At 46.4% G+C, this 15,839-nt stretch overlaps 1 protein-coding gene across 1 annotated transcript in view; it reads left to right on the top strand.

The window, feature by feature from the left end:
- The window catches only part of GAD2 (glutamate decarboxylase 2), a 69,509-nt gene that overhangs the window by 4,430 nt on the left and 49,240 nt on the right, over positions 1–15,839 (top strand). The window contains exons 5-7 of the mRNA XM_012777334.3: positions 2,918–3,008; positions 3,567–3,679; positions 7,637–7,752. Of these exons, the coding sequence (XP_012632788.1) occupies positions 2,918–3,008; positions 3,567–3,679; positions 7,637–7,752 (320 nt within the window). The remainder of the gene's footprint in view (positions 1–2,917; positions 3,009–3,566; positions 3,680–7,636; positions 7,753–15,839) is intronic.

Raw genomic sequence — 15,839 nt, 5'->3', positions numbered from 1 at the left:
CAATAAAAATATGATGGATTGAGTTGGATTTCTAAGCAAAGTGTATCAATACTAATTCAATATCTCAATGTTATTCATAGCATATTTAGTCTGCTGCCCTTATCCCCCCAAATAGCATCTTGAAAAATTAACAGCAGTCATCTGCTCTCCTCAACTGGCAAGTTTATGGATTTTTATGCTGTAACTGTCAAATTTGTCATCCAGTAGTATTTAGGATGTGTCAGGTAGTTACCAACCTGACACATATTGTAATACACAGATATTGTAATAGTCCTGGGGAGATTATTTTATAAAATGCATGTTATCCCCTGGTTTCTACTGCAAGACCTTAACCTGATTTCTACTTGGGCTCCAAGCTTAGAGAGCAGTTAGGGGCAGTGAGGAAATACTTTAAAATGAAGTCTTCATGGATTATTAAAATTACCTCTGTAAGAAATACTGGAATACAAAGCTGCAGGGAATGACAAAATTCTGGAACAGTTAGCATTTGTGGAAGTCCTTAGATTTGGTGGTGGAGAAGGTGGCTGGGGAGACAGGAAGGGTTAATGTAGTCTAGGATCTTTAACCCAATCATCAGACAAAGGGAATTGAAGCATAAATGAATGAGTCTACCCCAGTGCCAGTACAGAAAGGGAAGTTTGTATTGACGTTTGTCCCTCCGGAAACCGATTGTGAGCTCCGAGTCCCAGTTGCCTGAGGTTCCAGAGTCTGAGCATCCTCCGGGCTCACTCACCGACCTGTGGGGACCAGTGCAGAGTGAGAGCGGCAGGAATCTCGGGTCTGCAGCGCTCTGTCGCCCTGGCTGGCCCAGGCTGTGTGCGGCCACCAGCGTGGCAGGCCATCCCGGTGCTGCTGTCTCGGGCCGCCTGCAGCGCGGGCAGTGGGGGCTGGGGCTGCGGGCCTGACAGGCGCTCACACTCTGGCGCAGAGAGCCCTGCCCGACTTGCTGGGGCGCCCTGGAGGGCAGCCTGCGGGGGCCACAGGACAAGAGTAATTACAGTTGGGGGAATTTCCACCAGACAGCAAGACAGCCTGTTGTCCTGCCTGTCAAACTGCCTCCCTCCGTACTTTCACATAATCATGAATGAAAAGTGAGTGAATGAATGACAATTTTGAGGCAGGAGGGATGCAAGGGAAATGGCCGACCAAAGTCAACGTCACGTCTAGAAAAAGGGCCACCCAGCAGCTGAAGCATGCCGCTGCTTTCCCCTGTCCCACTGATAGCGGACGGGGCGGACTGGCCTTCTGATGTCCAGGGCCCGGCACGTCCCTTTGCAGTCTCAGTTTTCTGCAGAGGTTCCCATGCTGACCTTCCCCTGGTGTTAAATACTGAGTGCTAACGGACCCCAGATTTATCCAGAAAGTTCCTAGGAATTGGGAGACTAGATGAATGGATAGATTTGCTAATCCTTATTAATTTGCTAATCCTCACTTTAAGAAAAAAAAGGCTTCGGGAAAGAGAAATGAAGGCACATGGGGGGACGAAGGCGTGATTTCAGCTGTGATTTCAGCGGCTGCGTAATGAAATGGGGAGTCAATGAGCCAGAGAGGAGGGGAGGGTTGTCCCAGACGTCAGCGCCGCAGCAAAGAAGGCCTTTTCACCTTTCCTGGATGGGCGGACTGAGGGGTTAGCCTCAGAGGGTCTAGATAAGAGCAAAAAGGTGGAAGGGCACCGTGGGAGGCCAGGAGGAGACAAAATCATGCTGGAGACACGTCCCAATCCCTCTAGAATGCCCCGTTCCCAGCACCTATCTCTTCCCAGTCCACCTCTCTGGCCACATGCCCAGGCTGATAAGAGAGCTCTCCAGCCTGGGAGATAAGCCTGTGTTGCCTTTTGTCCCTGCTTCCCCCAGTGCCTGCCTTTATCTTGTTTTGCTAGTGCTGGCGAGGAGACTATCACACCCCCAGGCCTCAGACAGGTGTCCAGTAAGTGGCAGATACCTTTTTATCAGATGCTATTTCCATAATTGTTAATCTGCCCCAATTTTTGCTGCTATGCAAATCCCGGGACTTACCGGTAGGCTTTTGTGGGGTGAGAGGAGGAAACAGAATGCTAATGAGATATTTAGAATCACATTTTAAATATAATAGCCTCAGGAGAATGCGGATGTCAATCCATTTAGAGAGTTTTAGAGAAATCCAGAAGTTAATTAGATAAGCCTTGGTAATGGGCTGACCAGTCCATTAAATATCGCTTCATGTATCTTGTTGATAAGACAGCAATGTTGACTGTATGGGGCTTTATTTTAAATTATAACTCTGAGGAAGCTCTTTGTTTAAAATCAAATATTCGACAGAAAAGAATTGACAAGAATTAGTTTTGTCCACGCCATCATTAGACAGCCACCTTTTGAATCCAGGGCAAATCACTCAGCAGAGTGTCCTATTTTCTCATTTTTGCCCTGTCTTTTGTAATCATCAGCCATTTGTCACTGATATTATTATGGATGTTGGCATGCCTGGCGGATGTCACGGTATGACTGATTCTCAACAAACGGGCTACAACAAAAAAGGATTTTTAGCAGCGTGAGTGCAAACAAGAAGTAACCTGTCTTTGATTTGCTTTGGGTTGCCAGGAGCATTTTCGTTTTCAAAAATATTGAAAGAATGTGGAAAATAAACTAGTGTCCAGCTTGCAAACTACATTTGTAATTTTTTATATGACATGTTTAAAGGAAGGTTTTTAGAATGTGTTTCTCAAAAGCCAACGGTGTCTCTGTGGTTACAGGAAATGCTTTTGTGGTGTGTATGTGTGTGTTCTTGTGCATTCGCACATGTGTGTGATTGTTGGCTTTCTGAATATGAATTTCCTGTTGCTGAAAGATCTTTCAAGGTTCTTTAGCTACAGAAATCATATGTCTGAGAGTATTTTTTTTTCATTGGAGGCAACCCTGATTCTGGTCTTTCATGTATTCAGGGCATCCCAGATATTTCAATCAACTTTCCACGGGATTGGACATGGTTGGATTGGCAGCCGACTGGCTGACATCAACAGCAAACACTAACATGTAAGTAGCTAAATGTATTTTTGTGTAATCCAGGATAACTATTAGTGAGATTCTATAGTCTTTACCTCTTACGTGAAAATATTTTTAAGTAGCCCCTAATATAATCATACAAACTAAAGAAGTATATAAGTGTTCACTTGAACTTAATAGAAAATAGTCCTGATATATCTTTCATCCAATCAAACTATACAAAAATTTTAAAACACAAAAAGGACTTTTTTGGCATTTTCGGTTTATAATTATGTATAATGTGAAAGAGAAATGGGACCAGATGTTGTCTTTTAAATGTTACCCTGCAATGTTCTTTATTTATTCACTATGCTAAACCATTCATGTGCATTATGTCAATGATCGAAGCTCTTGACTTTAGGAATATAGAAAAATGAGCAAACCTTTTGGAAGACCTTTTCGAAATCATTTTCTCTCGGCTTAATGTTATAATCATAACATTTGTGAATGTGCAGTTTAAAAAAGGAAATAGTTATAAGTGTAGCTATTGTAATAGTAAATTATTTCTTTGAGTTACATACATAAAATGTGGCCATTACTACATTTCAGGTTCACCTACGAAATTGCTCCAGTATTTGTGCTTTTGGAATATGTCACGCTAAAGAAAATGAGAGAAATCGTTGGCTGGCCAGGGGGCTCCGGCGACGGGATATTTTCTCCTGGTACTTAATATTTCAACCTTTCTTTGTGTGTTTTCTTCTGCTATGCAATGCCTTGTTATGAATCTAGGAAGGATGAATTATCTAACCCTTATTTCAGCTTAGGTTAAATAGACTATGTTCATCAAAAGAATGAACGTGATTAAGTGCACATGACCATTGGACATGCCTCCAAGCTAACTAAGACATGCTTGAACTTGACTTATTGTCTTCAAAAAGAGCATAATCAGAGATAGTGCTTACCCAGTACTTCTGTGATCCTACAGGCAGGATGTATGGATAATATGGGACAAAAGAATAAAGATTCCTGGCTGGGTGAGGTGGTTCACACCTGTAATCCTAGCACTCTGGGAGGCTGAGGTGGGAGGATCACTCAAGGTCAGGAGTTCGAGACCAGCCTGAGCAAGAATGAGACCCCCATCTCGACTAAAAATAGAAAGAAGTTAGCTGAACAACTAAAAATATATGCAAAAAATTAGCCGGGCATGGTGGCACGTGCCTGTAGTCCCAGCTACTCGGGAGGCTGAGGCAGGAGGATTGCTTAAGCCCAGGAGTTTGAGGTTGCTGTGAGCTAGGCTGATGCCACTGCACTCTAGCCCATACAACAGAGTAAGACTCTGTCTCAAAAACAAAAAACAACAACAACAACAAAAAAAAACCAATAAAGATTCCTAATAAGGGAATTCACTCTCTAATGCTCCTCCTAGAATTAGTGACAGGAAAAGGGTTGACTCATTTACTAAAGCATTTGCTGTTTGAGGGCACGTAACAAGGCAGATCTGCTCAACAGAGCATATGTACCACTCCATCCTCTGAAATAACAGGCAGGGAGCCAAATTTACATTAATTTCAAGGAGGGCAGAGTGCCTCGGGAGATAATTTCTTAGAGCTAAAAAAGCAGTGATGATTTCTTCAAGAGGTTTCCCATCCCTTCTCTCCTTTATCATGCCGCCCAATCTTTTCCATCCTGCCCTTCATGCCTGGCTATTGCATTCTAAGCTCCATTATTTACAGCTCTTCGAGCCAAGAGAATCAACCTGAAACAAAAGGCCATGCCCTTGGTTTACGGTTCTACGTGTGACCTTGGTTTGATGCAGAGAAGAAATAGAAACTAGGGAGGCAGTGGGAAGAGGGAGTCACTGACCCATGGCAAAGAGACCCGGTGTGCAGCCCATCGCCTCAGCGGTGGCAGGAAGTGGTGTCCCCAGTCCACCGAGAGGGACCCGCTGGAGAGGCCAGAGCCACACCTAACTGTAGTGTTGGGCAAAGCAAAGGCCACGAGTGAGCTCTCTTCAGCAGATCTACAAGGACAAGCAGATGATGAGAGAGGGGAAAAAGGAAAAGAAAAAGTAGAAAGAAGAGATGATAAACGAACAACAGTGACCTCAAGGCCAGGGCTTAAGGGAAGCATGTCTGCAAGCTCAGGTCTGCGATTTTATGTTTTTAAACGTAAAGCACAATTTTTCAGAGGTGCTAGAGGAAAAAGTGTTAGTTCAATAGGAGGGGAAAGTAGCCTTTTAAAAAAACAGTCATTGAACACCAGCTGTGATGAATTTTAAGCCAGCCTTTATTTTGTAGGGAACTTAATACCTAGTTTTCCTTCGGAAAATCTTCTCAGTTGAGGGAGCTTTGCCACCATCACCTGAAACTGGTGCTTTGCAGGTATTTTTCAAGAGGAATGAGGTAGGGTACGGAATTCAACATCATTTCTGCCTTTATTCGTCCTCCGCTTATGTGGCCGGTTGCAGGGCTGAGCTGTCCTCGAGATGAACCGAGATCGTGCTGGGCTCTGTTTCGATGGTCCCCAAGAGTGGACAGAGAACAGCTGCACCTGTTGACCCTGAAACTCCGGGGCTGGGCCTAATTTACTGGTTGGTCTGGTGACCTACATGTCCCAGAAAACATACACTGAGCAAGAATCCTCTTGGGCAGTCCTGCTAGGCTAGGTACAGACTCAGGGCTTTCCCCTCTGCCCTTAGTGATGATGAGAAAGGACCAGGTAGAGAACGCTTAAGCCCTGTCACGAGGATTAGAGGCTCTCCTGGAGCCCAGAGACCCATATGTGTTACCCCAAGGTGCAAGCCACAGATGTCACTCCACAGGGTAATGCAGACATTGCAAAGCACAGAGGGGACAGTAGAGACGGCCACTGGCAACCCATTTCTGTTCTACTTTCTACAAAGCATCACAGGAGAGAAATGGCCATAGCATCCTTCCTTGCTGATGGATGCTTTTCCAGGTGGCACCCAGCCTCATTCCTGGGGTAAAAAGGTTGTCTTACAGTTTAAGGGTTGGGGACAGAGAAAATCATACATCGGATGTGCCTGTGATCTAAAAGGCTCATTCTCTGGGACTCAGCATGAAGAATTAGGTGTGTGACTTGATTGCATAGCCCAGTTCATGGGCCTTGCACCTACCTCTGTCTATAACATCTGCAGGCTTCAAGCTTCTGAGACCTTCACACCCCTCAGGGCTGCTGGGTCTTTCGGCCCCAGGGGTAGCTGCATGTGAAGAGTACTTTCTTTGGGTACATTGCCCCTTCCTCTTGTCTCTTCCCTCTTTCCCCAGCCTCTTTGAAAAGGACAACTAGGACTTCAGTTCTCAAATGGGGCTATTTTGCCCCTGCAAGGGACATTTGGCAATATCTGTAGACATTTTTTATTGTCTGGGAGTCTACTGGCACCTGATGGGTAGAAGCCAGGACGCTGCTCAACACCCTACAATGCCCGGGACGTCCCTCTCCACAAAGCATTGTGTGGCTCAAAATATCATAAGTGCAAGACGGAGAGACTATGAGCTAGAGTGGACGTCCCTGTAAAAGTTGACCCCACGTCTGGCGTCCTACACGCAGTCTGTTAGACAGGGAGTGTGCTCAGAGCAGGCTTGACCTGGATTCTGCTTGTCCTGTGTCTCTGGGGTCCAGAAAGGTAGGAATGGCCCTCATTCCGACTGGTGACAGAGCCAGGATCTGGGTGTGATGACTGCCTTGTGCCAGGCAGCCTGCTTGGGTCGGAGCCCAGGACTCAAGAGGCAAAAGTCGTAGCCGTGCGTGGGCCATTCAGCTTGGCGCAGAGCCTTCTGCCCCTTAGCCACCAGGAGGGAAGGCCACTCAGAGCACCTGCATGGTGGCAGCCCCTTTGGGTGGGAGGGGGAGGTGGTGCCTTCACGCTGCCTCATGGTCTCATGCTTTCCATGCCAGCATGTTCATTCACATTCGTCACAATCTGTCTTTTCCCTGCATAGCAAAATCCCAAGCTTCCCAACAACCCTGGGGAAATCACACTTGTGTTTTCAAGTGAGACTCTTCTTATAAGGCATAAATTTATGGTGTGGAATCCTTGACAATCTTAGGATGACAGAGGGAAAATAAGTCAGTATGGACTTAGTTATGCGTTTCCCTTATAATGATGAAATCAGTTTTGTTAATAGATACACTTCTATTTCAACAATGTCCTTGAGAGGGAAGGACAATGTGGAGAGAATGAGTATGATGAGATGGAGATGGGTGTTTGTCCTTCATTCTCTAGGAATTGCCGGTTAACAGCCCACAATGTTAACAGCAGCTGATTTCTTAATCCAAGTGCAAGGCATTGCATGAGTTGAAATGAAAAGAAATAAGAGTTCTCCATCAGGATACAAATAGGATTTTATAGGCCTAATACGGGATGACCACACTCACAAGCTGGGAAGGAAGGCAAAATTTTCTCTTTTTAAAAACCTCTTCAAAGGGCTCCCAGCAAGAGCAGAATCAATTGCAGTCCCCCATAGTGGCCGAGAGGGGTGGGGTGGGGTGGGAACAAGGTGTCCTTAAGTCAGAGAACTCAGTTCCAAGGACAGCCAACAGGGTTTCCTGCTGTGTGCAGTGAGGGGAGTCTAGGGCAGTGGAAATAAGGAAGGGACTTGCATGTGAGATGGTGTTGACAGTAAACAGGAAAAGTAACCGTGTGCTGTGCACTCCAGGTGGCGCCATTTCGAACATGTACGCCATGATGATCGCGCGCTTTAAGATGTTCCCGGAAGTCAAGGAGAAAGGAATGGCTGCTGTCCCCAGGCTCATTGCCTTCACATCCGAGCACGTACGTGTTTCTGTTCCTTCCAAGCCTAAGATTATGTTGCGTAAAGCCCGGGTTGAAGGAGTGGTGGCTGGAAATGCCGTCTCCCCAGAAGACACCTCTTGAGAGAGAACAGTCCTCCTTGTCTCTCTGAAATTCGGGGAAACCCTCGGAGATAAAGCAGAATGTTTTTGCTGCTGGTTCCCACCCTTCACCTCTCTGAGACAAAGTCACGTTCTGGGGAAGGGGAGGCGACAAGGCGGAGTGGCGGTGCACTCGCTTGGACCATCCACGCTGTGCCTGTGTAATCAAAACTCCAGAGTTTCCGGCTGGTACAGGCTTTCTGCTTAAACCTTCCCTCAGATGATCCAACACATGTTCTACCCTCAGGGCGCCTCGAACCAGTTAACATTACTCTTTGGCTGAGTTTACCAGAGGTTTTGTTACCATAAAGAAATAGCAGAGGGGTCTGTCATGGCTGATCTTTGGGTTAGATCAGTCTCCGTCAAGCTCAGGCTCCTGCCCGCTGCCAGGGAGGGGCTGATGGCTTTCATCGTCCTTGTACTATGTTGTATTCCTCCCCTGGCCTTCAAAGCCTTCGTGACCTCGGCCTCAAAGGAGCCTGGGGTCTGGACCACGGCTGCCTCGGAGACGATCAGGACGTGCCCTGATGGCTAGGGGACAGAGAGACAGGGAAAGGGAGGAGGCGGTCTGTAGGGAGACTTGGGGCTCCTGTAAGAGACGTCACTCCTGAGAAGTAGGGAGCCACAGTGGGTCTCAGATTCACCATGGAATTTTTCTTTTTCCTATTTTGAGTGGAGTGTGTGCATCTGTGTGTCTGTCCGTGTGTGGTTGTGTGTGTTCATAACAAGGAAATACAGGGTGAATACAGATTGGAAGGCAGTAGATACAGGTCACTCATAGCAGTAGCTATGGAATTAAAGAAAACTGGTGGTTATGTATTAACAAATTATCTTGAACATCTTGTTTTCAGTAATGTTTTGGGGTTTTGTTATTTTTAATGCCCTTCCTTGGTTTACAGGGGTCAAATTTAGCAAAGAAGACCATAGTTTGAAATGAAATAGTGTGTTACCTTTCTATTACTGCTGAAACAAATTGTCACAAACTTAGTGGCTTAAAACAATGTCAATCCATTTGATTATAGTCCTGGAGGCTGTCAGGGAGAATTAACTTCCTTGGCTTTTTTAGATTCCAGAGGCCGCTTGCATTTCTTGGTTCATGGCCCCTTCCTCCATCTTCAAAACCGACAGCGTAGCATCTTCAAATCTACCCCGCCTTTCTCTCTAGCCTCTGTTTCTACCACACATCTCCTTCTGTCTCTGATCTGCCCCTCCTGCGTTACTCTGTAACATATAAGGGCCTGCTTGGATGATTCAGGATAATCTCCCATCTCAAGATCCTTACTGTAATCATCTCTACAAAGTCCCTTTTACCATATAAGTCAACAGATTCACAGGTTTCAAAGATAAGGATGTGGACAGCTGTGGAGGGGGTCTTCATTATTCAGCCGACCACAGCTAGTACCCCCACCAAGAGATACCTTTCACTTCTCAGCTTCTCCAAGGGTAGAAAAATATAATTTTTCTTCTCAATTATTATTTCCCTGAAGTGGGTTTGGACCCTTAGATAGTTAAATGCAACCACATTCTCAGCCTCAGAAAGCCCAGGTGGCCGTATATCAGGCATCTTTTTCTTTTACCTTTCGAGTTGTTTCCATGAGCTCAAATGAGAAGGGCCTGGCAGCAGGCTGCCCAGTGCTCTCTGCCAGGCATCTCTGGTTTCTGCGCAAGCTTCTCAGCCTCATGCTTGACATACATTGACTTGGCCTTGTCCAAAAAGCTCAGGCCATGAGGTCTGGGAATGATTTTGCTATACCGTCTTTTCCTGATATTATAAACTTGGGGTCTTCCTCTTTATTACCGAAAAAAAGAAAGATGATTCACCACACAACAGCCATTTGGTTCTCCCTGCTCCTTTCTGTATTTCTATCCATGCACATCATTATGAATGATTGTTTGAATTATGAACCTTTCCTAAAATATGAATTGGTTCTAACAGTAAGCTTATCATTTTTGACAGATAAACTGTTTTTCTAACACGTCTTATATCCGATTACTATTTGACAGTTTCCAAAAACACTGCCAATATGTATAAGCTGGTTTGATTCTCCCAACAACCTCATGGGAAAAGTAGAACAGAGATTGTTATCAGCATTTTAAAAATGAAAAGGTTGAAGTTAGCTAGATAGGGAGAGGATCAAACCAGGTTTCCTGACTCCTAGACCAGTCAAGTCCCTGCCTTGACTACCACCGTGGAAATAAAATTAAAAGATTCAGCAACAAAGTTTTGTACACAACAGCTCATCAATTGACTTAACATTTCATATCTTCCTTGTTAGGGTGTGAATTTATACACAGGCTGAGAAAGAGTTCTCACATAAAGATTAGGATATAAAGATGTAAAAAGTTTACAAGTGTTTTTGCTTTCTCGGAGAGATAGAGAGGGAGAGAGAAAGAAAGGAAAGAGAGAAGGGAAAAAGAAAGAAAGAGAAAGAGAGGAGGGAGAGGCCACAGCACACAAAAGCAGCTTGGTATTTTAAAGCGTAAAAAAACATTTTTCCCCCCTTGGTGCAGGCTGATAACAGAAGTGGCTGTGGAGCAGCTGAGTTTGTGTTTCCCTTTTTCTTCTTCTTCTTTTCTCTGCGAGGCTGGGTTTATCGGAGTCCTGGCAAGAGCAGGAGCAGGAAGTTTGCACCCCTACTGTCTGCTTAGGGCTCTGCAAGGCTGTGAAAACGAACTCTTAGAGATAATGAGTTAAGTCCCAGATATTTAATCAAACAAATCAAAGGGCAGTTGTGTTGTGACTTTTTCTTTGTGTTGTGGGTTTTTCTTCGGAGGGGCAAGTATGTGCTGTGAGTTTATTTCTCTTGCTTTCTGCTTGATACTTTATTTTTCTCTGTTAGATAGGTTATTAGTAAGGCTGCCCTTTATCCCTTAATCAAATTTCCACCATGAGCTTTTTTCTTAATGCGAAGGAGACACTAAATTATTACTGCCTTCCCCTGCCCCCCAAAAAGCCTCCTCATTATCCTATAGGACTGGACTGTAGGGGGCTGAACTAAAAGTGAGTCCTGCCTCCAAAGCTCCAGTTGAAAGGTAACGTGATCCCCATCTCTCGTTCCTTCTGGGCTCTAGACCTCATGCGTTATATTCAATTCATCATTTACTGTAGCTCCTTCTGGCCTCAGGCCAGGCAGGCCACATATTCCCTCGGTCTTTTCAGATTTTACAATCACTTTGTCTCCACCAGCTCCAGAAATAGATCTGATGAAAGAAAATTACTAAGTCATTTCTCAAATGCTTTTTTTTCCAGGCTAAACAATGTCAATCCTTGCATGGAGATTTCTTTCTTGAGTTGCTTGGCCCACAGGGGGAAAGGGTAGTGTCGGGCAGCTGTGTCAGTCCAGTGAGGAGAGGGGAGGCCAGGGGTAGAGGCAGAAGCTGCTTCGGGTGTTCTCTCTCCAAGGCCCAAGAGTTTTGGAGAATCAAACAACAGCCTTATAAAATTTTCACCTTGGCTCCTGAGACATAGAAAGCTCTATGTAAATATTAGGTAACTTAAAAAACAATAACCTTGTTTTATAGATGAAGAAATCAAGACTCAGAGATGTCAGTTGCTTTGCCCAAGGTTTCACAGTGAGTCAGTGGCAGAGCTAGATCTAGAGCCTCAGTTTCCCTACAATCCCTACATTGCTCTTTCAACTACTGGGTTGGATGTCCTGAACATCACTCTCTAGCTGGCTGCTCTAAATCCACTTGGAGCATCTTTTCTCAAATCCCTTTTGCCCCATGTTGATTATTCTAGTGCTAATGTTGATCTCCTGAACCAGGTCAAGTTACTGTCCTTTCTTCTATTCTGAGCACTGAGTTTATCACTCGGCAGGTTTAGAGCCATGGATGTGGAAACCATGTTGAGAGATTCTATGGTCATCAAAGCAGAAGCTTCACACATTCAGGAAGAGAAGAGTCATCTTTTGTTTTCTAAATGATGTTTCATTATCTCTCTGTTGCACTCACCAACACTGCCCATCAACACAGACCGGAACTGTACCTAGCTGACAAATTAACTGTTTTCTTATAAAACTTGAATTAAATAGTATTGCTTTAAGGAATAGTAGAGGAAGTGAATAAATCACTGAGTTGAAACAAGAGATGGCATTTAAGCTATGAGTAAAAAGTTCGAAGATTACTTTCCTCCAAAATAGAGAATCACAAAAATCTCAGAACTGGAAGGGATTTTAAAGATCATTTGGCTGAACATTCATCCTTTGCTGGAATCTCATCGCCTTCCCCAGATTTCCAGTGATAGAAGGCTTGGCAAAAATTAATCTGATGGGTTTTTGATTCTTTCTTAAAAGTAGGTGTAGAGGGGAGCTAAGATCCTAGCTCAGTAATCCACATCTCTAGTTCTGAATCCTTTGACAGCCTAAACCATGAGCTTGATTCCAGATTTCTCTTATTTCCTCATGTGGCACAAGCTCTTCCAGAAACAGCTTCTGTGAAGCAGCATAACTTCATCTGGGAAAAATGTTCTTCCTAATTGTAATGGACACTGGGATCATTTAGGCAAATCACCGCCATAACTACCTCACTCTGGTCGTTAGGAACCAAGCCCGGCTCAATCCACATCTCCTGGACTCAGTCACCAGTGCTCTGCAGAGGCCCCTGGTGGCCTCGGTAGATTGGGAAAAAAAAAAACAGCAACCTGGGCAGCTTGGGAAAAGAAAACTCCCACAAAATATGATGCTTCCCACTAGGCAGAGACGTAGCCTGGCAGAACTGATGGCCAGTGAAATTGTGAGCTCGCTTCAGTTTACCTTTAGCACCCTGCTCTGAGTCGGCCTGTTCCTTTTCGCGTCTGGGCCCTCCTCCCTCCCATGTTCTTCTTCTCTACCCAGTCCCATCAACACCTGCTCTCAGGAAAGGATGTGCAAGCTGCTCTGAGATGCGAGTGGTTGGGAAGAGCTAAGCATCGCCTCTCCTGGGCGTTTCCATTGCAAGAGGAGGCAGAGGAAGGAGGCCGGAAGGCACATTCCCGGCCACCGTGCAGTGAGATGATTTCTTTATTCCTTCCTTCCTCCCTGCGCCAGGCTCTTCCCAGAACAGCTCAGTGCCTGATCTAGGGAGCGTCCACTGCACGGGGGCAGAAAGCAGGGAGAAGGTCTGCAGGGGCCCCCTGAGGTCACAAGTCACGTCAGGTGACCCACTCCCCCCGGTTCTGAGTGTCAGGTCAGAAGTAACTGGATGGACTTATTTTTCTCCAAGTGAGCAGATAGAGCCCATGTGCTTTGGAATTGACTAGAAATGGTGACAGGCCCAGGTCTGCCACCTTCCAGGGCCTGACACTTCATTTCCTCCTCACCCCTGAAGTAGGGACGACTCTGCCCAGCTCCTGTGGTTGTCAGGAGGGTGAAGTGGGGTGACAGGGCAGAGGGTGGCACACTGCACCTGGCCCTGGGAGAGGCCTTGAAGACAGGCAGCCAGATGATTGCTATTGGGACGGCCACCCGCCCGTGTCCTGCGTGGAGAAGGAGCTGAGCCCCACCAGGAAGCAACGTGGAGGCAGCAGAGAGAGTGACAAGTCAGGGGACATGTCTGAGGGCAAATGATTTCCTTAAGAGGGATGTGCCCCCTCTCAGAATGCCAGAGCAATACTGCAGGGTTCAAAAGAATTTCCATCCTGTACTGGGGTTGGTATAATTTTGAGATTTCCCTATATAATCCATAGAGCACATACTTACTTAAAGAAATAAAGTGGGCTGGGTGCGGTGGCTCACGCCTGTAATCCTAGCACTCTGGGAGGCCAAGGTGGGAGGATCGCTCAAGGTCAGGAGTTCGAAACCAGCCTGAGCAAGAGTGAAACCCCCGTCTCTACTAAAAATAGAAATTAATTGGCCAACTAAAAATATATAGGAAAAATTAGCTGGCATGGTGGCACATGCCTGTAGTCCCAGCTACTCAGGAGGCTGAGGCAGGAGGATCACTTGAGCCCAGGAGTTTGAGGTTGCTGTGAGCTAGGCTGATGCCACGGCACTGTAGCCCGGGCAACAGAGTGAGACTCTGTCAAGGAAGGAAGGAAAGAAGGAAGGAAGGAAGGGAGGAAGGAAGGAAGACTGACATTAATTTCATTTAAAGATTTCAAAGTCCCGCTCAAGGTAATGAGGGAGACGTGAGGATGGTCTCACTTAGGTAGGAGGACGGGACAGTAAGAGGAGCCACCCTGCGTGAGCCCTGCTGAGCGCTGAGCTGTCCATAGGGACTTGGCGTGCGATGTTCACGCTTCTCTCACCAGTTCTGCCGGGAGAGGGACCCGTCATTGCAGCAGAACAAACAATGCCTCAGAATAAGGAAATAACTTGCCTGAATAGAACCAAGTATCATTTTGCCTCAAATTCCCTCTTTCGATTGCATATTTTCATCCACTCTTCTCAGGATCCCAAAATCATGGAAATAATCATTGTCCACGGAGTGCTCACAATGACCGAATACATTCCCAGTACCTGTGTTTGCAGTTGTCACCAAATGTCATCCTTGAATCTCTTTTCGTGTTAAACGTAATCCTGGTACACACCATTCCTTGCTCTTGACACGTATTTGGGGTGCAAGCTCACAAGGGGGTGACTTTACACCACTACTTAGAATCATGTAGGACTGACAAGGTAGCAGCTTCGCAGAAGTGCCCTGGGTACGGATCACCTCCAGCTCACACAGCTGCCAAAAATGAGGCTGGGCCCCCCTCCCCACCCCATCACAATAACTAGAAATCAGCCAGGTGTCTCGCAGAGCTTCTTGGGAAGCAGGTTGCTCTTTTAGGCCAGTGGATGCACAGAGAAAGGGCAGAGGCCACCCATCCTCCTAAGGCAGACGTGGGTGCCATTTCCTTCAAATCTTGGGGTGCAGGAGGCAAGCCAGTGGGTGCACAGGAGGGGTGTGGGGGAAGAGGGTACCAGGGTGCTGTTGGAGCCGCCACCGCTGGGATAGAGTGGGGGGCCTAGGGCCTGGGGAAGGGTCACAGGAGCAGGTTCCAGCTCCTTCCCAGCTGGGGATCCGTGAGAACAAGATCCCGTCCATGTGTTCATTGTTCTCTGCACACCCCTGTCCATTCCACCCACAAAGGGGACAGGCGCCGGGACAAAAGGATCAAGTCCAAGGACACCTGAGTGATGTTAGAGCTAGAAGGTAGAACGCTTGGTAGAATGTCAGGAGAGTTAAGAGCTGAGATTTCCAAGTTAGTGTGTCTTTTCTCTTTGTGTGAAGTCTCTGGGTTGCTGCTTTCTTTCTCGAAGCAGCAGGTGTGGATAGGAGGGCCTGTCGCTGCCCCCTGCTTGGGAAGGACCCATCTTAGGCTTTCTGGGGTAGGTGCCAAGGGGACCTCTGGACCTGCTTTTAGAATGGGCCTTAGGTTAGAGGCATTGGGATCTGCTGAGCCCACCATCATCTGGCTCCAACCACGAAAGCCATTCCTCAACATTGGGATTTGTGGCCAGAAATTTATGGCAATAGTGACATTTCCCTGGACTTGTTCTCTGAGTATATGGTTGACAAATTCAACAAACATTTATCAGCTATGCACCGCAACAGAGCCTTTGCCCTCATACAGCCTCCTGTGTTCTAGTAGGGGACAGAGAGCGAACTAGTAAGTATGTCCCCTGAGGTCCTGTGGTGACAACATAGTAGGGGAGATTGGGCTATTGTATAGAATGGTCGTAAAAGATCTCTCTGCAGAGGTGATATATGAGCAGAGACCTATGTCAAATGAGGAAGGAGGCCACATAAATATCTGAAGGAAGGGTTTTTAGGGAAGTGGAACAGCAATTACAAAGGCCTAGAGGCAGGAACAAGTTTGCAAGCTCCCAGAAGGCCAGGGAGGCCATACTGCCGGGTAGGGAGAGTAGGGGAGGTGGGGGAGGTAGCTGGGAACTAGGACGCCTTCTGGTGTCCCCCAAGCCCAGCACACGTTTCCCCCGAAACCCTGTGATCCAGTAGGCAGTTGGATCTGGGTCTCAGCTAAATATCTGGATGTGACCAACA

Source organism: Microcebus murinus, chromosome 25 (assembly GCF_040939455.1).
Source record: "Microcebus murinus isolate Inina chromosome 25, M.murinus_Inina_mat1.0, whole genome shotgun sequence".
NCBI lineage: Eukaryota > Metazoa > Chordata > Mammalia > Primates > Cheirogaleidae > Microcebus > Microcebus murinus.
Note: the sequence above shows the minus strand (reverse complement) of the source record. Positions and strands in the feature narration are given on the sequence as shown.